General features: G+C 43.4%; 2 protein-coding genes across 2 annotated transcripts in view; both read left to right on the plus strand.

Moving 5' to 3' along the window:
• The first annotated feature begins 1,761 nt into the window (after positions 1-1,761).
• Positions 1,762-12,361, plus strand: LOC136364724 (torsin-1A-interacting protein 1-like). The gene is made up of 6 exons (XM_066324736.1): positions 1,762-1,981; positions 2,201-2,269; positions 5,165-5,266; positions 6,105-6,164; positions 8,744-8,803; positions 9,810-12,361. The coding sequence occupies exons 1-6, from the start codon at positions 1,837-1,839 to the stop codon at positions 10,601-10,603; spliced, it is 1,230 nt and encodes a 409-aa protein (XP_066180833.1). The 5' UTR covers positions 1,762-1,836; the 3' UTR covers positions 10,604-12,361.
• A 4,435-nt stretch (positions 12,362-16,796) lies between these two features.
• Positions 16,797-26,601, plus strand: part of CEP350 (centrosomal protein 350) — a 70,340-nt gene continuing 60,535 nt past the window's right edge. The window contains exon 1 of the mRNA XM_066324737.1: positions 16,797-16,928. The gene's annotated coding sequence lies outside the window, so the exon portion shown is untranslated. The remainder of the gene's footprint in view (positions 16,929-26,601) is intronic.

Raw genomic sequence — 26,601 nt, forward strand, 5'->3', positions numbered from 1 at the left:
CTTGAGGGCCCTGCTTCTGGCTGCCATCCATCTCACACCCTGACTTGATCTCCATCAGTAAGGACAGCAGAGAGGAGCTGCAGGTTGTAAGGGCTTAATGAAAATCCAAATATTTTCTATCCCTCTGTCCCTAAAACCATCCAGGCCCTTCAACACAAGCAGGTGTTTGGGGCTGTACCCTTTGCACAGAAGCACAGGTGTCACCAAAGTGGTGGCAATTGTGTGACAAAATCAGGGGGTCATTTCAGCCTCTTCAGGATGAGAACCTGGTTCTCAAAAAGTTGTTTGGCAGGAATATAAACTGGCTGGCCTAGTTATAACAAAGTCATAACAAAACAGTTACAAAAAAGGATCTTGATATTGTTATGTTGATTTTTTTCCTGATGTGGTATTTGTTACATCCTCTTTTATTTTTGCTTTAGAAAATAATGTTTGATGTGTGTATTCTGCTTTTAGAACTGAAAAGAATGACAGTATTTACTGCTGGTACAGTAGGAGGTACGTGTACCTTATCTCACAAATATTCACTTGCTTTTGGGTGAAACTGCAACATTTATGGCGTGCTAGTAAAGAATTTAAGATATTTTTTGGTTTGAAATCTTTGTACAGAGAAGACAGGCACAGGAGTGGAGGCTGAATGGCACTTCCCTCACCCACCCTTCCTGTTGGACTGCATAGGAGTGCCAGATTCTTTTCAGTGACAGGACAAGGAGCAATGGCCATAAACTAAAACACAAGAAGTTCCACCTCAACACGAGGAAGAATTTCTCTTCATTCTGGGTGGCTGAGCACTGAGAAAGGCTGCCCAGGGAGGGCGTGGAGTCTCCCTCTCCGGAGATATTCCAGACCTACCCGGAGGTGTTCCTCTGTCACCTGCTTCAGGTGACCCTGCCTTGGCTGGCTTGTTGGATGATCTCCAGATGTCCCTTTCAACCGCAACTATTCTGTGATTCTGTGGATTTGTAAAAGCAAAAAGTCTCTCTTTGCTTAGCAACTCTTTTCCAAGGTGGTCTTGAGCTGCTAGGGAGGGAGTCTAGAGGAGACCTTGAGGTCCTGTCAAATTGCATTTGAAAACCTCCAGTCAGAGGAATTCTACCACATGCCTGGGTAAAAATGTTTATCAAGAATGCAATCAAACACATTTTAAAATCCCTGTTTACCAGTAATGCATCTGAAGAAACGGGTAAGCAAAGTGAAATACCTAGTGAGATATTCCAGACTGGATTAACCAAAATTATTCCCACAGTAAGGAACAAAGTAGTGCCAGAGGACCTCACGTCCCGCAAAGTACCTCTGAGGTTCCTCTCTGCGATTCAGTTGCCATTTGTGCTTATCTCTAGTTTTTGCCTCCGAGAAATGTTGTTCCGCTACCTTCGGGTCGCACACACAAAATAACCGTCTGTGGGGAGGAGGCGCCGGGCCCGCGCTGCCCTCAGGGGCCGACCCCGCGGGATCCCGCCGGGCTGGGGGCCGCGGCCGTCCCGCATTTTTTACACTGGGGGGCAGCAGCCGCCGGGCCGCCGGACGGGCCTTCCCCGGGCTCCTTCCGCCAGGCCCGATCCCGGTGCCGGTGCCGATCCCGGTGCGGCCCCCGCGGGCGGCGCCGGGGCCATGGCGGAGCGGCCCCGGTACCACGTGACGCCGCGGCGGCCGCTCCGCGCGCGGGCGGAAGCGGCGGGCGCGGGTCCCGCCCCGCGGGAAGTGAGGCCCGCGGAGCCGCCCCCGCCGCCGCGGGAAGGCGGCAGCTGCAGGCCCGGGCAGGCGGCGGGCGGTCGGGGAAGGGGACGGGGCAGGGGACGGGGTCGGGGCAGGCGGCGCGGCGCGGCAGCGGGCGATATGGTGGGCAGCGGCGATGAGGAGGCGGCTCCGCAGGACGGCCCCGGGCTGAAGCGGCGGCGGAAGAGCCCCCGGCTGGCGGCGGCGCGGGCGGAGGAACCCGAGGACGAGGTGGACAGCGCGGCCCAGCACGGCGCGCTGCAGGGTAAGCGGCGCAGGCGGGCGCAGCGGCCCGCGGTGGATCCTGTGGTTGAGGGCGCGGCAGGGCAGCGCGAAGTGGGGCGGGCGGGCGCCTTGTGGTTCCTGTCTGGCTGTGTTTGGGCGGGCCGCGGCGCTTCTGGTGCTCCTGAGAGGCTGTCGGGCCTGGGCCCATTGGGCTTGAGCTGAGCTGCCGGCTGTGCCCCTCACCCGTTTCTCGTTTCAGGGGACAAGCATCACTTTGGGACCCCAGACTCCCTGACGCGACCCCCTATAAAAGCGTACAGATCGCCAGGTAGGCTCCGACTCCTGTCCCGCGGGCAGAGGAGCTGCAACGCCCCAAACTTAGGGAAACGTGTTTTATTGGGGTCTAGCTCCTTGGCAGGTGTTACCGTGGCTCTGGCACACAGGTGAGGAAATCCCGTGTGGCTCTTATCCCATCCACGAGGGCTGGGAGGAGAAGCAGTTCTCCAAAGGATCTCTGATACCGTCAGGTGGCTGCTTTTCCTAGTGCGTCGCTTGGAACAGTATTTCGCCACAGCATTCAAATTTTACTGACACTGCTTGGTTTTGAAAGGCAGGATTTAAATAAGGTATCCTGTGCTGCGGAGTCAGGATATCCATTCCTTAATGGCTGTGCTCCTTGCTTCTGAGGAAATGCATAACTGGGGCTTGTCCTTCCTTTAGAACACCGAGCATGCTTTGGGACTTGCTCCTGGACCCTGGGCTGGACAAGCTGTGTGTTAGCACTATGTGGCACCTACTTGTTGCTTTAGATGATGAAAGCTGTGTCTTCCTCAAAACTATAGAAACCAGCTAACTCAGTATAACACGGTCATTCTGTCAGGAAATGAGTAAATTGTGCTTCCTTCCCTTTTATTCTATTTTGGAGTGTATACATGGTCAGTGTGTGGCAGTGCTTGGGGATGAGTTGGGCTAGCCTGGGACTGTTCTCCATTCCCATCTGTGTTTTTTGTCATCCAGAGCTGTCTGCCTGTGTTCTGCTCCAGAAGCAGAATTTCCAGGAGGCATGGGGAAAAAAAAAAATAATCTTGCCTCGAGGAAGGAAGAGCAAGGTTATGAGTATTTCTTTAGGCAAGTACAGAGGTTTGTCTGTGAAAAAAGCTCTTGCTCCCACGTGGTGGCTAACAGGGTGTAATTGGCTCAGTGTTTTTAACGTGGCTGTGCTGCTTCAGGAGGTACAGCTGAGGGTTGGGTTTTTAATTCAATGGCCCTTAAAAATGAGGCTCCTCTCCTCCCCACCCTTTCCAACTCATAGCAGCTGTATTGGATTATAGGCACAACAGGTGTGCAAGTATGATAACAGACTATTTGTTTATATAGAAGCAGAGGATTAGTTCTCCCCCTATGTGTAGATGTGGAGTGTTGTGCTTTTCCTGCAGTGTTTAGGGGCTGGTCAGTGAGGCAGGGGAATAAGCCGGCTGGGTTGTTAGGTTAGTTATAATCGTCCTGCTTCCCTCAGAACAGAATGGAAGCAAAACCACACCTTGAGAAACTGGTTCCTGGCTTCTACTAAGAGGTTTTAAATACAGGTTAGGCAACTTGCTTGGGGAGCTGAAAAGCTTTAAGAGCTTTTAGAAGAGCTTGCAGAGTTTTAAGAGCCTAAAACCCCCTGCCTTGAATCAGACAGCTTCTAGGTCAGTGAGCTGAAGATAGTCCTAGCAATATCCCTGGAAGTTGTCTTATACCTTTCTTTTCTACAACTTCTAAGGAGTCTTTGAGACACAAAGAGTAGTGATTAATGGCAAGAAGGGGAAAGGAATTAAGAGAAAGGACTGCCTGAGTAACCCTCTTTAAATTCATAGATCTTTTTGGTCTTCTGGTCACAATTACTAAGGAGAATTTCCCTGTAAAACCTCGGTACATAGTAAAATATTATGGATATGTGGTTTGGCATTCCTGAAAATAAAGTCATTTGCTGAGTGGCTTTGTTCTGAGCTTTGTGGGAAATCAGTCACTTTACAGCTTTTTAAGATGGATTTAACAAATAGAGCCCCATTAAGTGTGTGCAAATACTTTACTGTTGCACCTGTAACTTATCATAGTTAAAAACTCACAGCTTTTCGCCATTTTTTGTGGTTTGGATGGGTCTGGTGGGGTTTTTTTTCCTCCTTAGTATGTTTGACATACACTGCTCTGCTGGAACTGCCAGAACATATTAGAAAAAGGCTGTTTACTGTGTTGAAGTGAAGTTACTAAACACTAGGTGGCAAGCTGTGCATTGCTCTTTGGCATATGCTAAAAGAGTTACAGAAACACATTCAACCCCAGCAGAGCCTTGGGCTGTTTAAAGAGTAAAAGGCCCCAGTGTGGATGTTAAAAAAAAATTATCAATTGTATTCTTCCCTTTGCTGTTTGCTTTGCTGATGCGTGATAGCTGTGCCATGATTCTCTGTTGCCCAACTGTTCCATAGCTTTTTTATTCTACACCTGAGCTTTTTCTTATCAGTCCCTTGATTCTGGAATTGCACTTTATCCTTTCCTGCGTTTGGTTTCCCAGCCCTGAGCTTTGCTCTGTGACCTCTGCTACTCCATAGAGCTCTACTCTTTCTAGTTAGTGATGTGAACTGAGCAGGGTTTGACAGCTGAATAACGCTATAACTTGGCAAACAGCTGAAAGATGTTGGTTTAGATTCTTCCCAGCTCCCTGAGAGATGAAATTAGGTTGCTGATATGGATTAGGAGAGAATGAGACCTAACTAAAGCATGGCTTGGGCTCCATTAAAAGGGAACTTGTTTTCTGTATTTGCTTCTGTCTCTTTTCCCCTCTGCCCAATGCTGCATAAGGCAGCGCAATTATTGTTTGTAAGTTGAATTCCCTCAAAAGCTGTGGAAAAACTCTCTATACTCCCATGATGTTTACACTGAATCCCTTTAGTGTAAGGAATTTCTTGGCTCCTAGTATTCATATTTTTAAGAAGCAAAAAACTCCAAAAAAAATTTTTTTTAAAGAAGTGTGTGGTGGTGTAGACAGCTATTTTTCTAGTGAACTCAAATTTACCATGGGCATTTCAAGTCCTAGTTGCTTTTTGTTGCATTTTAAGAGAGTAACTTTTTGGAGGTCACAACTTGGAAAATCACCGATATAGATTGTGGAAACTACAACTTGGTCCTTCAGATTGATGATGTTTCCAATCCTCTTTTTGCTCCTTTTTTTTCCTCCTGACAGGTGGTACTACAGTTTACTTTGAAGAGAATCCAGTAAAGGAAAATGCAAAGGTTTATGACAGCAATGAAACCGAGAAACCAAACATTTGTGCACCATTAAAAGGTAATGGCTTTTATCAGAACTGTTTCCATGGTGTAACAGATGATTGCTTAAATGTATTAAAACAACAGTCATTCAGTTCTGTTAGAAAAAGGGGAGTTTTTGAGCTGAAATGAATGAAAAGGGTTTTTTTAAAAACAAATAAAGTTTCAGTGTGTACTCCTGCCTGAGCCAAAGTAAAACTGATTGTAATATGATAATCTGCTTGGGTGAAAAACCTCAAAGTTCAAGAAAAGGCAGATTTCAACTTTGATAAATACCCAGCAGTGTGGTTTTTGAAAAGCAAAACAAAAATAAGAGTAATATCATATCCGCTTCAAAAAAACTTAAGAAAGTGGATCTTTAATTGCCCCAGGCAAAGAAAACTAAAACTGTTCTTTTTCTAAAGAGGTGAGTTGCCCTTGACTTTAGCAGGGGGAATGACTACACCAAGTGATTTCAAGGTGAGGGAGCACTTTGCTTAAACATTTTTCTCAATGTGTATTACAGAAGCAGTGGGGAGGTGCAATGAGAAAAAAACCGGGATCGTTTTGAGTCACAGAGGGAAGTTATGTGTCTTTTTAAAAGAAGACATAAGAAGAAAGATTTGTCATATTGGCAAAAGCAGGGTGAAGGGCCAAATTAAGCCCTTTTCTAATAGATAACAGTAGCTTTCTCCAGCTCAGAGGGGTCCAAGAGGCTGTTCATGTGCTGCAGGCTTGGTCTGGCAACACCCCATTATCCTCCTGCCCTAATAAGCTTTGAGGATTTCATAGAAAGAGCTAAAAGCATGAATGGCTGGTCTGTCTTATCTGACCTCTGATGTGGTAACTGAGTTCTTCAATTGGTGCTTTGGTTTCAGAAATAAAGGCTGACTTCCTTGAGAAGAATCAAGAGTGCCGCTCAACTGCTGCACCACAGAGTAAGTAAAACAAGAGACCCTAGTCTTTCCCTGTCATTAGATGAAAAGGACAGAGTTATTTTCCTTTCCTCTGCTTCTGGTTTTTCTTGTGCCCTGGGACACTGTCTGGGAAGATGGGCAGGCACTCAGGAGGCAGATTCAGAAGCTGGAGGAGAAGGCAGCACATTCCAGTCAGAGCCTTTCTATGAGGTTATTCAACTTGCTGACCACAGAAAATGCTCCACTTTCTCTTTTGCTTTTCTTTTTGGAGTTGACTTATGGGACAGTAAGTGCAGGGCATGGAGGAGAGGCATTGTGGGGGTAAGCTGAGGCAGGGAACAAAACCTTCACCTTTTGGTGGTAGTGAATGTTAGATTTTACACAAACCTTCTCTTTTATCCTTTCTCTGAGAAGGAGTAGCTTGCTGTGATCTAATTACAAGTTCTATACTCCTGGAAAGGAGCAGCATTTTTCTTTGCTGGCAAAATCCAGTTTGCTCATCTAACGATCAGCTCCCAGTGACTTTGGGGGTGTTTTCTTAGGGGGGAGTTGTTTTGGTTTGGTTTTTTTTGGAGAGGTGGTTTTTCGTTTTGTTTTATTTTGTGGTGAGTTGTGGTGTTGGTTTGTTTTTTTGGTTTTTTTTTTTTTTTTTTGGGTGGGGGGTGTTGTTGTTTTTGCAAGAGTACTTGAAAGAAAAAGTTCTGAATTCTTAGTAAAATCTTGGTGCTTGTTTCTATCCTCAACAGGTATAGGTATAGATACACAAAGTTTTGCAAATCACATTTCAGTCTGAAGAGCCTGCAGAGGTTGTTTGGGTTTTTGTTTTGGTTTGGTTTTTGTTTGAAAACCATGGTGCCTTCAGGAAGAGAATCTCATCTTGTGGTAGCTGCACCTCTGTGAAATGCCTTTGAAAAATGGATTGATGCAGGGAGTTCTCTCTTGTCGGCTATTTTCATTTTTCTGTGCCACTCCAGGTGCTATAGGAGTGATTAGTTGTGTGTTGGGTGATGGAAGATCACTTAAAACTCTGGAATCTTTAAGGTGTCTGCAGAAGTTAGACTTTTTGAATTCAGCAAGACAAAATTTACTGGGCCTTTGTGCAAACTGTATTGTAAATAAGCACAATTCTTAGGCAGAGGAGATCTGGTTTTAGACTGTTTATTGAATTATTTTTTTCCTTTAGTGTATGAGTTACAGTTGTCTAAATATGAAACTTGATCTGTGCAAACAGAGCTGCTTTCTATTCTGTTTTACTGAATTGAGTGATTTTGAGCTGTTAACTCATAGAAGATTGAGATAAGCTTAGCCAGTGACAAGTTCCGTGGCTGTGCCCTTTCGGGGTAGGGGGTTGAAATTACAGAATAGGGCAGTTCATTAAGCCAGTTAAGCTCCAGCTTAAACCAGAGCTGCATTTAGCACCTTCTGTGATTACATTCATACAGAAACAAGGTTATAGAGTTTATTTCAGTGTCTTTAAATAACTACTACAAGGTATGTTTGTTCAGTTTATTCTCAGTAGTGCCATTGACAGTGTCCTGATTTGGTTATATATTATTAAAGAGCCTTCAGCTTTGAACCAGTTGCTGTAGTTCACAAGGAGACATAAGTTCTCCTGTCTTCTTAATTAACTGGCTAAATGCAGAAAATATGCTGACCAAAAAGTGCACAGCATACATTCATAGTGGTTTCTTGGGAAAGTCTTTCATAACACTTTATGGATAATGTCTCTTGTAGTTTGCTCTCTGAGCCCATTTAAATAGACCAAAAGCATATTTTGAAGTTGAAAACTTGCACTTTACTTTAAAAGCATAATTCATCCCAGGAAACTGACTGCTGAATGAAGCAGGCCTCCAACCCAAGCTACATGGAGAAGGAAAATAAGACTGGCATTTAACATATTGCTTTGTTTTTTTCTATTTATGTCTTGCTTTATATTGTTTATCTAGTGAATCCGTTAATTAAGTTTCCATTTTTACGCCTCTCAAATTCTTGAGCAAAATCAGGAAACTTAATTGGGACCTTGTGAAACTTAATGGGATCCTTGTGCAGAAAAATAACAGATTGTTAAATCTATTCTATTTTATCACCTCGTACTCGAAGTTGAGTGTTATTTGCATAATTCTTCAAGAGTTGAAAATCTTTGGGGGTGATTTGTGGTAGACTGGGGTCTTGTGCTTTCTAGGCAAGACTGTCAGGATGGTTTGGGAGCTGGCATTTGGCAAAGAGCAGAGATGGAGATTTGCCCTGACAGTTCAGTGAGACCTCTCAGGCTGGTAAATGTGGTGATTGGTGTCATTTTCCTTGTTCAAGATGATTCTGTTGAGCACGAGGGGGTGAAGGATGAGGAAGAGAACTGAAAACCCTGAACTTGACACAGCCCCACCTGGGATGAGGTGACAGCCTCACCTTTGCTCCAACTTAGCAGGACTATGTTTGCTTCAGCAGGGTATTCTGTGGAATTATTTTTGGTAAAAGCATAACTAGGAACAGCTTTTCGTTGGAAATAACGCAGTTTGGTGATTTCAACCCCCTGCTGGAAGATTGGTCATAATTGTTGTCTTAGTGTTTCTTCTCACGTTCCTTTCTTAATCTCTTAACAGGCAGAAGTAAATCTCGGTATCAGTCCAGTACAGAGAAGCAGTCCCAGCCTTTGGCCAAAAGTAAGACTTCTGCTTTCACTTCTCCTTTCATGCTTGTATAACATTTAACCATTTTCATGCCTTTCCAAGTATTTCAGTTCCTGAGGGTCCTTGCCAGAACAGATGATTTGCCTGCTAGGACATGTCATCAGCATGAAGGAAGGAAGGGTGTTGTATAATGAGTAATATTTTCACCTGAATTAGAGGTCTTTCATCTGTAATGTTTACAAGATTAAAACTGAGGCAGGGCTAGTGGTGGTGTTATTTAACCATTGTTGGGTTGCTGTCCTGATAAAAGTTAGGGTGTAAAATGGTAACAAAAGGAATGCAGTTCTTCCTGTTTCCAGGAAGATGGGTGTATTTTGTCCCTTGCAGTATGTGAAACATATTTTAACTGCTCAAATACGAAACCAAATCAGAATGTATGATATCTGATGTGCAGTATTTGCTCTGTGTACTTTGTGGAGCTCACTGATCCAAAGGCCACGACGCTTTCCGACAGCATTGACCACCAGTGTTTGAGATGCAAAAATTGCTGCAGGAACTGTTTTTATCCTCACGGGAATAGGAAAGAGAAATAACACAGAAACCATTCTGGCGCAGCCAGGTTTTCTATAGGATCTTTTCTGCAGACCATAAATGTAGGAAAAGTGTTGACCTTTTTCCGAACCACTTTAAGCTCTTAGTTTGGATTTTATTAAATTGAATGGACCATGGGTGGACTTTAGGAGCTCCTTTTTCAGAAGAAGGTCTAATTTAGTCTCAGTCAATCTGGGAACATGTAAAATTATTATGCTGTCACTTTACTAAGTGACTTAAGAAGTTCAAAACTGTGTTCTGTTTTGTGGGGTTTTTTTCTTTTTTTTTTTTTTTTTTAACTAGATCATCTTTTCTATGTTCTTCAACTACTGTACCAGTATTGAGAATGGAATGGTTTTCCTGTTTTCCTCTTATTTTCCTTTCACTTGTTGACTTCTGATGCCTTTTAAAACATTGCTTTCTTGTTGTTTGCTCCCTCTCTCTATAGGTGATGGTGAAACGCAGAATGGATTTCACAAGATGTGGACTTTGTTACTGGTTCTGTTAATTAGTGTCCCATTGCTTTATGTCCTGTGGAGCGGAATTCAAGATGGAACCCCCTCAAGGAGAGATGCTGAAATTCTGCAGGAGTTTCGGGCCAGGATGAAGAAACTGAAAGATACTTACCAAAGTCAGGACCCCGACTTGTGGAGAAGAGCCCACGCATCCCTTGAGAAACGTCTGAACTCCTCCCATGTGCATCTGGAGCCAGCTATCCTGCTGCTCACAGCTGGCCAGGAAGCTGAGAAGGCCCTGAGGTGCCTGAGCAACGAGATTGCCGATGCTTTTGCCTCCTCCCAGAACGCCACTACCATCAGCATCAACGGGGTGGACAAGGCAGTGCTGGACAGTGATGCTGTCAAGCTGCAGGTGGACACAGAGCTCAACTCTGGGTTCAGTGGAGGCAAGAAGGTGGCAGTGGTGCATCGATTTGAGTCCCTGCCTGCAGGCTCCACCTTAATTTTTTACAAGTACTGTGACCATGAAAATGCAGCATTTAAGGACGTGGCCCTTCTGCTGACGGTTCTCCTGGACGAGCAGTCGCTGAGAAAGAGCCTCTCCTTTCAAGAAGTGGAGGAGAAAGTCCGGGATTTCCTCTGGGCAAAGTTCATCAGTTCAGATGTTCCTAGTTCTTACAATGGCATGGACACAGATAAGCTGAGTGGACTGTGGAGCCGGATTTCTCATCTTGTGTTGCCTGTTTGGCCTGAAAAGGGTCTCCCTCTGGAGGGATGCACATAAAAGTTGCTGGAGAGCACTTGGGAAAAGAGTCAGACACAAAATGTGTGTTGCAGGGCAGAACAGGGAAGAACATGGTGTGGCTGCTGAGTTCAGCAGCAAACCAGTTCTTTCTGCGCAGAGACTTTCCACCAACTGGCAGGGTTGTTTCTGCCACAGTAACTGGGACTTCTCGAAGTAAACTACAGAGTGTAAGCAAGGAACTTGCTGGTTGCTGTTAAGTTGTATTCGGTGATGCATTCAGCCTTGGTATCCTGGAGCTGGCCATTGCTGTGCATCAGTGCAGAGTCACTCACCTGCCTCTGAACCTGTGTTGAAGCACTGTTTGCTTTGCTGTGAGGTTCCTTCTCTGGCGGTGCATAAAGCTGGTAGCACATTTGACAAGGTAACAGACTGTAAAACCATCACCTTCATCTCCTAGAATTGCTTACTTCTAACATAAGAAATAAACTGAAAATGCTGATAAAGTGATGCAAGTCTGAGCACAAGCTTCTTCCTGATCCATTGGATCACAACATAGATGTCAGCTCTCTCTGGCCACTTGTAGAAGTGGCAAAATTGCTTAAAACATCTGTGACCCAGAGAGAACCTTTCAGCAAGCATTTCTTCCTTCAATGAGCCTGTTCCAAACAGTTCTGGAGAAAGAGAAAAGCTGAGGTACAAAGGTTGCTTAAAGTCAGTAGTACTTGTGTCAGTTAAATAATTGCTCAGTACCTCTTTGCCTGGCTGCTTGCAGGAGTTCTCTACTCCTTTTCAAAGTTCTGCAAGTTGTGAAATTCGGATGGAAATGATGAACTATCATCCCCGTGTACATACTATCTCCTTTCCAAATAAAACTTTAGGAAGACAGGTCATTTCTCATTTTACTAAGATAATTATTTTTGCATTGAGAGAATATATTTATTTGTGGTACTTGATATCCTAAAAAAATAACTTTTCTTGTATCTGTGTATAGCTGGCTGCTTGCTGTGTAAATTTCTAGCAAAGAACAGATTTGCAGGGCATGCTTTTAAAATGTTTTTTAGTCTCTCATGTCAAGAATTCTTCACACCAGATTAAAAACAAGTACCTGTTTCTATTGTTAAGTACTTTGTGTAAAAAAAAAAAATAAAGAGAATAGCAGCACTTCCATTTCATTGCTGTTACTTCATGCTCTGAGCCATTGGTCCATGTCCATTTGGTTTTATTGAGTATGAAGGAAAGTGTGAAGATGCTCTCAAATTAATAGGATGCTTTGTTGTAACAGCTGAGGGGTTTGGCCCATCCTTCATTCACAAGCCCTTTAAACTGTCCTGTTGCAAAAAAAAGAAAAATCTTTTTTCAACCACGAAAACTTGTTGAGGAGCTGGAGCTTCTGGCTTCTTTGTGCAAGGCAAGATTGGGGGTGTTAAGTGGAATTAACCAAAATCACCTGAAGTATATAAAAGAGTGGATTTGGGAGACAGAGAGCTGTGGTCACTTAAACCAGAGATGGATTTGGTCCAACTGTTGAGAACCAGTAATGGATAATGCTTCCTATTTTAATGGACAGAAATAAAAACGGTAAGAAGACATGGAAGTGCTGCTGTTCTGGATGTTGAATAGCTCAGGAAGGAAAAGGTGGCATTTACATTTTCAACATTTCACTGGACAAATGTTTTTTTTATTAAAAAAAAAGACTGTGACTTATTTTCAAATGTCTCCTCATAGCATATTTGTTTGTATATTATGTAAACTATTTTAGTAATGATTCAAAATAAACACACTTGTTTGTTTTATAAAGCTGTTTTAAGACTTGCCCATTGAATTTTAAGTGGTCAGACTTTTTTTCCTCATGTTTAAATTGCTCATTTCACCTTTGACCAACTACAGATGCCTAAAATACAACCTTTTGCAAAATTTAGAACTTTTAAGAAACTTGAGTGGGAACTTGAGCTACTGGGATACAGATGCATGTATTTCATAATATCAGGGCTTTTGTCTGACGGGGAAGGTTTCAGGAAATGGCTGTGAATTTTCTTTTACTTGGTGTTCTTGTACTAATTCCCCAGTTCTGATTCCAGCTGGAACTAATGATAAGATATGGTTCACTTGTTTCATTAGCCCAATACAAGAGTCAGCAGCTGACAAAAGGGATGACTTCATTCTTGTTCCACTCCTAGCTGCACGTTCTGTACCTTTGGTGTTGCGAGCTAGTGCACTGTGAACTGACCGCAGGGACAGTCTTACTGAAAAGTAACTTAAAAAAGAATTACCAGAACTGGCCACCACAAAAAAGAAAAAGATAAAATTGTGATATGAAGACAGGAGATTCCACATGCATACAAATAAAACGTATTTAATAGAGGTTATTTTCTGTTTCTAAAACTTCCCTTCCTTATAGGCTACATTTATGGTTCCAAGAGAAAATAGGAAGGTGTCTGGAAACTACAGATTATTATTGTGCTAGCCAAAGGAAAATCAGTTTTCTTTTTGCTGTTGTGAACTGTAGGGAAAGCCTACAAGGGTGTATTTCCAAACATATTGTGCTTAGTCTGAAAAGGTGAAAAACAAGGCAGTATAGTCAGTTCCTCCTTCCATAGGAGGGGGAAAGGCTCAGGATTCGAAGACTCTTCCTGCTCTTGAAGCAGCAGGTCCTTTTGTAGCTTTTTGTGGCTTTGTCCTTAAAAGGCTCTCATTAAATGTCCACAGGTACTTAATGCAGATCTTATTAAGCAACTCCTACTCAGCCAGAGGTGAAGAGTAATGTCTGTCTGTGTTCCTCACAGGCAGCTGATTACTATCCTCCTTGTATAATTATTTCGTTGCCTCGGGCAAACGGAGTCATTTGATGTTTTCCAAACTGTAAAATAGTTTGGCTCCTTCTGGGGAAATCTCACTTGTGAAGTTGAAGTGTCCCTGACTGTCAGCAGATGAAGAAATTAGTTTGTGACAGAAAAAATGCGGTTTTACAGAGCAAAGACACCAGATCTAGCCTTGAGACCAAGAAGGGGATTTTTCTTCTTCTGTGGCCTTCAGCAAAAAAACCAACAAAACTTGAGTAGAATATATCTTTTGAACAGAGGGGAGCTGAACCAGCTACACACCAAGCTGCAGACAAGAATTCCAGCACTCTGCAAACTGGACTGGAAATGGTCAAAGTGCTCCTGGGGTTGTGAGCAGACGGAGCTGCAGGTGGAAGGGGGAGTGTGGCCCCTCTCCTGCCGTCACCTGTGGGCACCTGCACGATGGAAACACCTACTGCCTTCAGCACTGGATGTTGTGAAAGGGACCCAGAACAAAGCACTGGCCCAGCTGTTGTTACCTTGTCTCTCACACCCTACTCTGAGTCACGCTGTGTTGTGCTGAATTTGGAGCATGCTAAGCAGGTTTGGAAAAAGGAATTAGTTTTTACCTTCCATTTTTTTCACATCAACAAAATCATAGTTTCTGAAAATTAAAAAAAAAAAAATATGGTGGCTTTCATATCTTTGCCTTTGAAAATTGTATTTGTTTTGAAATGAAAGTCCAGCTGAAACTGAGTGCTAAAGGTAAGGTGAGAGCTCCATGTTAAGGCAGGCATAAAATTATTTGCTGTACAGGACAGAGCTGTATGCACCATCTGCAGTGTAATTGCCATTATGCTGTATTTAGGAAAAAAAATCTGGTTTTGGGGGGGATGTAATGACATATGAACAACTTGCCAGATTCTGTGTTAGGACCCTGCGGTACAGTTGGAAAACTGTGAGAAGAAATCTGAAGTGATGCCTTTATTTTGTAAGAGAACAATGTTTCATGCATTGTTTCTGCTGTCAGATGGACTGCAAAGTCGTAGGAGTGCAGAGAAGGGAGGGGAGTGTCCTGTAGTCCTCACAGCTGTCCTGTGTCCTGTTTTATTGTCAGCTCCTGACAGTTGGATTTATAATTGTATGCCTGGAAAATCTCATTCCATGTCCAACAGGTGGAAGCACCCTGCCCCAAATTCCTCCGTGGCCCTCGGGAGCCGCGTCAATCAGGGAAAGGGAGGAGGGAGTCTGGGGGCTCCTGGCTGCAGGAGCCAGCTGCCCCTTTCTAATTTTAGCAGGGGTGTGCAAGAACAGTGTGAAGTGGAAAACTTTCCAAACCTCTCTCTCTTGAAGCTGCAATAACCGAGGTAGTGAAAGATGAGAATGTGGCTCATTACTTCTAACTTTCTGTGAGTCTCCATGCACCACCTCCAGTGCCGGGGCAGCGCTCACTGCTGTTCCCTCCGCTGCTTTTTCCCTCTAGGGAGCTCGTCCAAGCTGGAGAGTGTTCAACTCCTGCGGCCCCTCAGCTGTGCCTGTTTGCAGGTAAACGGTTTCTTTATTTCTGACCGCCGAGAATTTCACAAGGTTCACTGCGTTTTCCACGAGGGTGTCTCTTTTTCTTTCTCTTCTCTTGCCCGTCAGAGCTTTCCCCTCGCTCCAAGGGGAATCTCTGAAAGTGTCATCTAAAGGTTCCGCTGGCAGATACAAAGAACAAATAAGAGCAAAACCAGAACAGGAACGCTGCCTTTTAAATTTATTGGGCTGAAAACAAATGATTTGAGAAAATCCTGATGTGATGTCTAGTTTGCCTGGCGATGAGGAGGAGGAGCGTGAAACTAGACTAACTGCTTCCAAGCAGAAAAGAGAAACTATGTTTAAAAGCATAATTAAAGAGGCAGTACATTACGAAAGTGCTGAATAATTTAAATAGGCTGCCAGTCCAGCAATATTACGCAGTAAATTTAAACAAACACTATGTGATGATGGGGAATGTAATAATTTCATTTGCTCTAGTCTTCAATCAAGGCTTCCATACATTGCAGTAATATTGTTTTCATTGACTGAAATTGCCATTATTATTATTATTACTTACAGTCTCCTGCATTTGGGAGCAGCAAGTTTGCTCTTTGAGGACTCCGGAGGGAATTTGGCACTACTTACTGCTCTTTCCCACTGGAGCTCTGCTTGTCTTTCCATGTTCAGGCTTTTTTCTCCTCATCTGGCAAAGTAAAATAATTTCTAAAGGTTTAACCACTGACATTTCGAGCTTACCTCTTCTTTCAAAGGAGGTGTGCTTATGCAGGAAAATGTACTGTCTAATTAGTTTGTATATGTAAAAGACCCCAAATTAAGGCTAAATGAGTACCCTATAATTGTGATGTGATTAAATTCTGCATTGCCTAAACTTCATAGCTGTAATCTCTCAGTATTTAGGCTGTTTTTCCTGTGATGTTCCCATACTGGAATAACTTACATGCAAAATGTCCACCATTTACTAGAGGAGAGGCTATGCAACAATAGGTTAGTCCCTTCTAGTGAAGTAAAAAACAAACCAAAACCCCACTGAAATAAGTAGCTCCAGTAGTTACTGTGATCCTTTAGTGTTTGGGGTAGATAACTCTCCACCCCCGTGCTCCCCCAAGAAATTTGGCACCGAACAATCACACTAATGACTGAAAACCAGACTGGGGAAGTTGTAGACAGGCCCTGAAGGGAACATTCCCAAAATAACTGTAGGAAGAAATTCTTTTTTTCCTATTCTAATAACTTTCCTTCTTCAGTGGAAATAATCTTGCTATAGCTGGATAATATCTTAGACCTATTTTTGAAGCGTGGGTGGTTTTAATGCATCTTCGGGCTGGAATCCATGCATTAGAAGTCAGTATACTAACAAATTCTTCCGTGTCTATAATGAGTGTTAAAAGTGAAATGAAGCCCGTGGTACTCAGTCATGTCTCTGAAGTTCTGCAAATGTTTATTTAAATTGAAATTTGGGAGAGTGTAATTTGGAGACGCTTTCATTGGCAAAACAAAACAAAACAAAAATTCTTTTTCTAAAGATGACTTAGTTATGAACACAAATGACTAAAAAGCGGTGCCCTAGTTTCGGCTGGAGCCGCTTCAGGAATGCCAACATCAGCGCTGGGTTTAATTAGCATTGCCAAGACCTGGCCTTGCACCAACACCCAGGGCTCTGCATATAAAACGCAAAGGGGACTGACCCGGCAGGTCGAGCCTGTAGAACTGTGAGGGGAAAAAGAAAAGCTTCGAGGGAAGCATTGGAGAGCGAAGCTCTGCCGAGCCTGAGGGAGGGCAGGGCAGCCGCGCCGCACCCAAGATGGCGGCCGGCGCCGAGGGGGCCCGGCGGGACGGCGCCATGCTGGGAAGGTCGGCGGCGGGCCGGTTCTCGCGAGACTTTCCGGTGCGCCGCCGCCGCCGCTTCTCCGTGTCAGTTGCGGGCCGGTAATGGCGGCGCTGAGGGCCCGCTGACGGGCCGCGCACCGGGCTCGAGCCGCCCTCCGTCCGCCCGCCCTCCGCGGGATGTGCCGCGACCTGCCGCCGGCGCAGCGGGACTCCACCAGGTGAGGAGGCGGCGGGAGCGGCCCGCGCCGCCGCCCCAGGCCGCGCTCGGCCGGCGGTGCCGCCCCGCCGGGGCGTCGGGCGAGGTGGGGCCGGGGCGGGCCCGGCCCGAGGAGCTGCCGGCTGTCACTTGGCTCGGCCGCTCCGCCCGGCTCCGGCGTCTCCGCGGCATCCGCTTTCACCCGTTAAGTCTCTTTCTTTTTCTAGTTTTGATTTGTTTTCCGCTGCTTGTCGTACCGAGGGGTGGCGGATGAAGGGAGAGGGTTGGGGTGCTCCGTTTCGCTGTTGTCTTTTCGCGTCGTGGGGGAAACCGCCGACCCCGGGTGTTTCTGTGGAGGGACACAAACAGAACCGGGCTGCCCCCGCTGCCCTCGCAGCCGCCCCGAGCACCGGGACGGCGCTTTTAAAGTTTAAATGTGCGCTTTGCTCGTGCCTGTGCTGTGCCAGGGCGTCCTGCTCCGGCATTGCGGCATCGCTCCAGTGTCTGCCCGCTCAAAGTCCTCCTGACATCGCCGGGAGCATCTGCCCCGAGCGTTCTCTGACTTCATCGGTGCCAGTCGCTGTGTCTGTTGGGGGCATAAAGGCTTCTGTACGAGTATGACTGTGTTGGTTTTTGTTTTTTTCCTATGGGTGCAGTTTTGTGTGGTATATTGCCTGCTGTCGGTGTAGCTTTTGTGGCACAGTTAGGGTGGTCAGGCACTGGAGTAGGTTACCCGGGGCGTGGTGGAGTCTCCACTCCCAGAGGTGTTTAGGATGTGTCCGGATCTGGCGGTGTGGTTTAAGGGATGCAGTCGGTGAATGACTGGACTTGATGATCTTAAAGGTCTTTTCATACCTTGACGATCTTCTGATTCTCTCATTGTTTCTGTCTCTGGATATAAGCTGTAGCTCAGCAGCCGAGCATCTCCCGGCATATTGGGTAAGTCTGCAGGTAGAGGTTTGTCTGTCAGATAGCTTCATTGTGTAGATGAAGAATCCACTGTCTTGAAATTGAAAATGTAACACTTTCTGTCGTTTCTGGGGGCCGGGGGATTTTTGTCATCTTTAGCTGCTTCAGCTGTTGTAGTGATTTGAAAACTCAAAGTACGGTGACCAAAAGTGTTTGTGGGACAAACCTGTGGAGCTGTAAGGGATTCACTGCTTTGTATGTAAGTTCTCAGGCTGTCTGCACGGACGGTGTCTGTGACTGCACGGTTACTGTCTCTTCGCTATAGTTCTGGTTGCTGCAACAGTTTCATTAGGTAATGCTTGAGATAATTAAATACAGCAGAGGGTGTGGCCAGGTGAGCACTGTAAACCGTCTAAGGCTTTGGTTTGTGTGAGTGACGCTACTTTAAACAGAAGGTTGCCTACTCCCACTAGGCAGAGCAACTTAATTTTTGTAGTAATAGCACATTTCTGCAAGGAGCCAGGGTACTGTGGAAATTACCTGCATCCAAAGGAGTGTAGGCAGCATCTTGAGAGAGGTGATTGACCCTCTGGTCCACTCTCATGAGTCCTCCCCTGGGGTGCTGTGTACAGTTCTGGGGTCCCCAGCACAGAAAGGACATGGAGCTGTTGGAGCAAGTCTAGAGGAGGCCACAAAGTTGGTGAGAGAACTGGAGTTCCTCTCCTGTGAAGACAGGCTGAGAACATTGGGCCTGTTCAGAGAAGATTACATGGAGACCTCACAGCATGGTCAGTATCTGAAGAGACCTACAAGGAAATCTGAGAGGGATTCCTCGTTGGGAACTATAGAGGTAGGGAAACAGGGAATGGCTTCAAACTGAGAGACTGGGTTTAGCTTAGGCATTGGGAAGAAATTCTTCCCTGTGAGGGTGATGAGGCCCTGGCACAGGTTGCCCAGAGCTGTGGCTGTCCAGTCTCTGGAAGTGTATAAGGCCAGGTTAGATGGGGCTTGGAGCAGCCTGGGATAGTGCAAGGTGGCCTTGGCTGGGAGTTGGAAGTAAATAATCTTTAAAGTCCCTTCCAACAGAAACCATTCTGTGATTCTGTGTTGCTGATGGGCATGGATCATCTCGTAGGCTGCCTAGGCTGGGTGTGGTGGTGACAAAAAGAAAGTGATTTTAAAATTATAGAGCATCTTGTTTGTGTGGGTTTGTTTTACGAAGCTTTGGTGCATAGCTCAGGTTTGAACGCTGTACTGATAAACCAGTCCCAAGGTGGATCATGTCTTTTATGTCTTGAAATAACTTTATTGGCAGTTTGTGTCACCATAGCAAATGAATCCCTTAAATGAATTTTCTTAAATGAAAGAATCTAATCTTGGAGTCGCTACATCTGTACTGATGGTTTTGTTGACTTGGATGTAATGAACGTTGCATATCCTTTCACCCCTCTACCAGACATACAGCTACTTTCTGCTGTAAAAGTTTCCTTGTATCAAGCAGACTTGTGGATAAAGTCGTTAATGTGTTTAGTCCCGTTGACTTCAAAGTGCTCAGCTGAGGCTGCAGTCCATTAATGTGTTTCCAGTTAGGTTTGAAATCAGAAGTGTCAGTGCACACAGCACTGGATCTGTTCTGTATTGCCATCTCTGAGAGATGAGTGAAGCTGTACAACATAACATGGATGTTGTGATGTGCTGCTGCTGCTTTTTCTCCCCCACTTTGACTGGCAGCAGCCTGATAAACTGAAAGAAAACTCAGCATAAAAGAAAAATTAGTAATTTTCTGCCAGGTTAGTGAGTTGAACTGGCTTGTGATGCAGTCAGGTGAGCATCGCATCTGTGACAGAGTGGCATGATTGCTAGAGAAGGTAGTAAGGAATATTTTGATTCCTTCATCGCTGTGGAGCTGCTAAATCTGCTCAACTCCACCTTGAAAATTTACATCAGAAAGCCACCTTTTTATCAGGACAGGAGAACTGTTTAACTCTGCTATTGATGTACTCAAACTAATTCATGCTATTCAAATCAATATGAGTGTTAATATGAGATCAGGTGTAGTGCTACAGTAATGACAACAGGAGGACTTGGGTAGTTGAGTGCAGAAAGAAAACTTTCCCAGCACAGTCAATAAATTAGGCATGTGGCTGGATTAGAACAGAAGTGTAAAATTTATCCATAGATGTAAGTGCTTGGAAGATAGATGTGCATCATTGTGCTAATGATATAATAGGCTTTAATGGACTGCTCCATTGAGAATAAAATTACTTGTATGCCTAAGTCTGAAACCTTTGTCAATATGCTAGAGAAAGAATAGAGCAAAGAAATGAACTAATCAATTTTACCAGGTCAATTGAAACTTAGTGAATGCTAACAGAAATTCTGGCTGGTTTGGCTTCCTGAGAGCCCTTCTCTCTGACGGCAGAATTTCTCACTAAGTCACATCCATGGCAGTGCACCACGTGGAGTTCTTATACTGAAACAGAAAAGCTTTTTAAGGGATGGTGTTATTTAAATACAAGAAAATATCTTATTGCTACGTTTAGCTAGATCAAGAAAAAGTCTTTTAGCAGAGTCCTAGTATCTGCCTTTGTAATTCCAGGTCAGAAACAGATCTGGTGGTCACTGTTCAGCTTGTCATGAGGTTTTTGTGTTTGGGATTTTTGAACATCTTGTGGCGTTGTTGAGACACTTCTTAGGTGCTCCTTTTGAATGCAGTTCTGAGCAGAGGCAACAAAGGTGAGAATGTGGCATTTGAAACATTTTTTCTTCAAGTTTTCATGCACTTTATTCTGCTTTGAAAGAAAATAGCAGTCACCCTGCAGATGACACAGCTGCAGATGGAGTTGCTTCTCTACTCCTCTGTCCGTGGTGGTGTTGAGAGGTGGAAAGCTGCTGTCTCTCAAAATTGACAGCTCTGGTTCTTGTACTTCTACCTGTAAGTTCTAAGAAGACTCCTTCACAGTGGAGTGTTCTTGTGAGATGAGACAGGACCTCAAGAATTTGTGCCTATTCTGCTGAATGGGGATTTATTATGGGCTGCAAGAATTGAAATCTCCTAATGTGCAGTTTCTGGTAACTGGAGGTGGAACGAGTGAACGAACTCTTGTTTTGAAGGCCGAGGAAAGAAAATGCAGGAGTACTTTATTGGTTCTAGAAAGTGGGGTATTTTCTTCTCTGTCATAAATGCTAAGATCTTTGAAGTCAAAGAAAATGCAGAACTTGTGAATGGATAGGCAAACCCTTGTGTGCATCTCTTTAATAAATGGATGCATTCTCTGCCTTTGTGCTCTGATTTCTTCACGAACAATGAATCAAGTTACACTAGCTGTCACAACATTCATTTCAATAGCTTTCCTCAGAGTACCTCCTGGCACGTGATGCAGCAGAGGAAGACATTCAATGCATTTTGCTTTCAGTAGAACCACTAGTCCCTTTTTAGGGCCAGTTTTATTTTCTTATCACTCCTCCATCACTTGTGATGAAGCAGAGACACTTTTGCAAGTTGCCAGGTCTTTTCATAGCGAAAGGATGTGGTAAATGTCCATTCTCAGCATACAGTTGGAAAGAATCCGATTCAGAAATGTTTCATTTATAGAAAAATCTTAACTATAGTTTGGATGCAAATTTAGTAGCTGACTGGTGCCAGTGATTTAATCATAGAACTCATATTTGTATTTTCTACTGAGTTTTTTGACATTTGATGGATGTGTGTTTATGTCATTTATCTTCCTGGTTAACAGCTAGAGGTAGTGACACATGCTTTGAAATTTTTAAATGCTCTTCTATCTGCAAGTGTATGGTGTATCTTGATTGCTCTTTCTTTGTACTGCCTTAGTATCCCTGAAGTTGTTTTGTTATCTAGCTTAAGACAGATCAAATTTTATTTAATTTCTATTTCTTATGAAGCTTTTGTTTGTTTGTTTGTTTTAATTATTTTGCAAAGTAATGATGATTGGAATGTGAATTCTTCTGGTATATATACTGCTTGTATTACAAAACAAAATATTGAATATTATCTAAAATTAGATCATTCAGAGCAGCCAACGTTCATGAGCTCCTTGGGCATTGCTGGTGTTCGCTTCCTTTACATTTCATTTGAAAGCTGATTGTATAAATGAGCATTGGAAGAAGGTGGAGGGAGGACCTGCCTCATTCTGCGGTGTCAGCTGTAGATTCTGGAGATGTGGAGCTTTTTGGACAAACACGTCACGCATTTGTTTGTTGTGCTGGAATTTGTCCTCAGTCCTGAGGAAGGTCAGTACACTGCCTGCCTCTGATAGTGTTGAAAGGCAAAGTTTCCTCAAAATACTCTCTGGCCAAAGAAAGAATATGTCACTCTTGTAAAAAAACATTTTAAAAGCCCATATACATAACCAAAAGAGTCTTAGAACAATGTATTATGGATATTTTTAGCCTTCATTTAAATGAGTAATGCAGTATGGTAAGAACTTGGATTCCGGAAAAACGAGTAGATTAACGTTATTTTTATTCCAGACTCAAGCACATCATAATAAATTGTTTTTTTGTGGTATTTGAGAAGACATGCAAAGTGTTTCTGACATCTTTAAATATAATTTCCATCATTTTCAGTGAACTGGCTCAGCAAAACTGTTTGCTCGACTGGGTCTGCCTGTGCCTGTCCCCCTTTGTCTGTTACTGCCAGCAGTGCAGAGCTTCAGCTGCACAGACAGGAGCTCCAGAGGGTCTTTTAAGGTTCAAAAGGCACCTTTGTATTTACACATGGAAACTTAAAATGTTTCTGCAAACAGGAAAAACAGCCCTGAAAGCCGATTATTTGTGTCTGTGTCCATTTCCTCCCTAGACAAGTGTGCAGCGTGTGAGGTGTGTGTGCAGTGGGACAAACTGGGGCAGGGTGCCCTTGAGCTCCAGTGGGATCTCCACTGGTAAGAAGAAGAGGAATGGTTCTTGTTTTCCCCAGTCCCACTGTTCTCCTTAAGGCAAAGGCAAGAGCAGCTTCTCACATTTGCTCCTGGGGAGCAACAGCCATTCCAGGACTGAGACTGACCCCACTGTTCCCTGGTGTTTCCATCCCTTCTCATTCTGCTTGTGTGTTGCTTATAGTATGACATAGATAAAGCTAATAAAGCAAAAAGAACAGGCAAAACTCTCCTAGCCTGTACCAGACTCCCAGTTCACTTCACTTTACAACATAAGCCCATTGACTTTTCTGCCTGAATAAGGCAAGAAAGATCCAGGCATAAAGAAAGGAAAAGATGGCTCCTTTAACTGGAACTGGTGCCTTGTTTTTGCTTTAACTGCATGAAATGTTGTCCTTGTACACTGTGTACCCAGTTTGTAGCAAAATCTGCCACTATGTGGATAAAACGTTTGGGAATGTCCCATAGAAGTCAATGTTGAAAACTTGTTTCCTTCCATACTCTTAGCAAACTTTCATCTTTTCTTTTGTGGCGTCCCTTTGTTTAGTGTCCCTTGTGTTTTTATAAGAAACAGGGTCTTGAGGAATACTATTCCCTGTGCATACTGGGTTTTTTTCCCCATAACCACTAGTTGTTAGTGAAAATAACAGTGGGTGATCTCTTGTTCACATGGTCTTCCTTCTCTGAATCTGCACAATTCAGCTTCCTCTCCTGTTTCCTTCTTCCAGTGCCATGACTTTGAGTTTCCTATTTTCTTACCATGTCTGTTGTACTAAGCAAAGAAACCTTACCGAGGATATTTGAAAAAACTTCACGGTTGAAACAATACACACATTTCTTGTCTTCCTTTTTTCTGCTCTCTATGCCAGCTCCTCAAAAGTTCACTATATTTCTCTCACTTTCCTACCTTTCTCATACTCTTCCTTTTTATATGCTGCTTCTCTCACAGTTTTTCTTTCTCTTTTTCCCTCTCTTGTTTTTAATCTCTTCACATTTTTGTGTATCTTTGCTAAGCATATTCTGCTTTCGTATCTCCCGTTCTTTCTAAAGTGCTGTACTCTTAACTGTGTTGACCTCTCGATTTGCTGTCTGTTGTACTTTTCAGTGCCATCCTTGGTATGTTTAGTAATACATGTGTTGGTTTCTCATGTTCCTTTTTTATGTGGCAGTGGTTTTTTCTTTGTTTCCGTTTCCTCCTTCCCGGTGCTTTCTCATGCGTTTTCTGATCTGTCAGTTCTCTTCAGTGTCTTCTTGTAGGAGCAGTGTTTGTTGAAGAGAGTGGTTGTCAGGTCCTATATCCGTCCCCTTGTCCAGATTCTTCCAATAGTGTGGAGTGTGTTGTTTCCTTTCGTGTTTCCTCTTAGGTCCTCATCTGAAGCAGTTCTGCTGTGCCTTCTTTTGTGGTTGGGTTGTTTTTTTTGGTTTTTTTTTTTTTTTGATATGTGAGTAAAGAATGAGATGGGCACTTGCTGTGGGATTGAAATGTCAGAACACAATGGTGTTTGTATCTTAATCACTCACCCAAGGAGGAGCTTGGCAAATCAGCCTTGAATGGACCTGTGTAGGATGTCTGTGTCTCCCAGTGAGCAATCCAATAACCATCAGATTAGTTCTGTTGATTCTGCAGTCTTCCACCTTTTTTCCCAACTATCTTAAGATTCTCAAAGCCTTCTCCAGCCTGCAGATAACCTTTTGCCATCGGTGCTGTCTCCTCAGAAGTTCTTTGGCATTTCATCTTTTGAGCTCAGTCTCTTTGTTTAAGGTCAGTATTAAATAGAGATGGATCATTTAGTTTAGCAGAACAAGATCTCTTTGAGGCAATCATTTCAGAATGTAGTTTTTATGTATTTTGTCTAGAAGTTTTTCACGGAACTTTGACACAACTTTTGTGTTGATGGAAAATATAATTTAAAATAATTTCAGTTTCATTCATGTAACTTTTTGTTTAGTATTATTCTCTGATCAATATTAATTTCAATGTATTTTAATGTTTAACTGGTCTATTACCCTGCATGCAAGTCCTATAAACAGACAGGGTAACTGTGTCTGGATTTATTTCTTTTTTATTCCCCACCCCTTTCTGTAGTTTCGGTAACAGTAAAGAGTCTTCTCTGTCTGGTTGAACTTTTTGCAGAGGCAAGGTATTGAACTGTACAAAAAATTGTACAATTTTTTATAGAGTGCTGCTTATTCATGTAAGCTGCAGCAATAGAGAGAAGTTATTTTAGTAATATGTAGGAATTCAACAGTTTATGGGAGTCAACATAATTTATTTGTATGTGGCTTTTGAAAAGCTCATAAATTTCTCCCATCCTTCCAAAAGATTGGGAGAGGGACACCTAAACGCCAAACCCTCAGAATTATGATGACATCAGGACCAAAAACTACTGCAGTGTTGCCTTCCTGAAACTGTAGACAGCTCCAGAGGGCTCGGTTCTGACGTGTCTTTTATTCCAATCAGCAGCAACCTGAGTTAAGCAGAGCTGCTCAGCGAATCTCAGGGGCTGCTCTGCTGCCAGCGAGGGTCGAACTTTGCACTTGGAGCTGGTCCTGCAGCTGGTGTGCATTAGGATAAGTACAGCAAGATGCTTTCTGATTTCTTCCCGGCTTGGAGGAGAGGTTGAATGGCCTTTTATTGAGGAGCAGTAGAGACTTTCGAAGGAGTTGAGGTGGAATTATTGATCACTGGTGATCATCAGCACACACCTGCGGGAATAACTCGGTGTCTGTTACTGTCCCACACGTGTGCTGATCGCTGGGTACAGTGTGCACTATATCAGGTGTTCTCTAAAGTGTTTCACTGTCTGAATGAGTTCTGTTCAGCTCAGACTGGCAGTTTTCAATGTCAGCATGAAAGCTATTAACAAGCAATTTCAGATTGTTTAATCTGGCACTTTTCATGTAGATTTAAGGAACACATAGAGTGGGTTACAATTCTACATTTGCAGGGCATCCTAAAATAAACTATAGAGATTTGTGTGTGTAAAATAGAAAGAACAATTATAGTCCCTGATGAAGTTTTCTTATCTATACTAATAATTCTAATGATAAGAACAAATCCCAAGCAATTACAAAAAGATGGATACTTAATCCTTTAATAGATGGTTGTTTGCCTAGAAGTTATCATATGCTAAATTTACATATCGAGTAGGTTTTGTTATGTATGTGGTTGGGCAAGAAACTGATTCTGGTATGATACAGTATTTTCTGCAGCTCTCAAAGTCAATTCTCTTTGGAAAATTCCCTCATTTTTATTAATATTTATTTTCTACATTTCTAGCCCAACAGCTCTTTTCTCCGGTGATGGAGTGGATCAGCTGGATGATTTCCAGAGCAGGGCAGTGCTGTGATTTGCAGCATGAATTATGTGAGGCTCAAAGTGCTGTTCTGCATGTATGAGCTCTTCACCACCTGTCCTAGAAGCAGAATTTTCTACCTATACTTGGCTTGATGCCCATAACTATTGGATACTTAAAAACTAACATACCCACCCTTCCTTTCTGGAATTTCTGCATTATTGTGGACTTGTGTTTCTGTACCTACTTATAGAAGCTTACATGCCTTTTCCTCAAAGTGTTCTTTCAAACACTTACTTGGACTCATCAAAGAAAGTCACAACTAAAAGTCCTTTGAAGACCTTTGTTCTTATTATTGATAGTTTTTCCTGGGTCATAAGAGCAGTTTTTTGGGATAATTTACTGCTATAAATATAGGATTTATGACTGAATCTGAGACCAAACTTTACTGCTGGTCACTGTGAGTATCCTTAAAACCATATATGATGGAAATCCTTGTCACAAAATGTATGTGCAAAAATCTGTTTCAGTAAGTAGTGGATAGTGTTAATTTTCCTCTGCTTTTACCAGAAGATTGATCTTTATATTTGAT

This window comes from Sylvia atricapilla, chromosome 9 (assembly GCF_009819655.1).
Source record: "Sylvia atricapilla isolate bSylAtr1 chromosome 9, bSylAtr1.pri, whole genome shotgun sequence".
NCBI classification, from domain to species: Eukaryota; Metazoa; Chordata; class Aves; order Passeriformes; family Sylviidae; genus Sylvia; species Sylvia atricapilla.

Bases quoted from the DNA above. Each gene is read 5' to 3' on its own strand.
- LOC136364724 (XM_066324736.1), top strand. From the start codon at position 1,837: ATGGTGGGCAGCGGCGATGAGGAGGCGGCTCCGCAGGACGGCCCCGGG. The intron at 2,270-5,164 runs GTAGGCTCCGAC...TCCTCCTGACAG, and splicing joins AAAAGCGTACAGATCGCCAG to GTGGTACTACAGTTTACTTT. The intron at 8,804-9,809 runs GTAAGACTTCTG...CTCTCTCTATAG, and splicing joins GTCCCAGCCTTTGGCCAAAA to GTGATGGTGAAACGCAGAAT.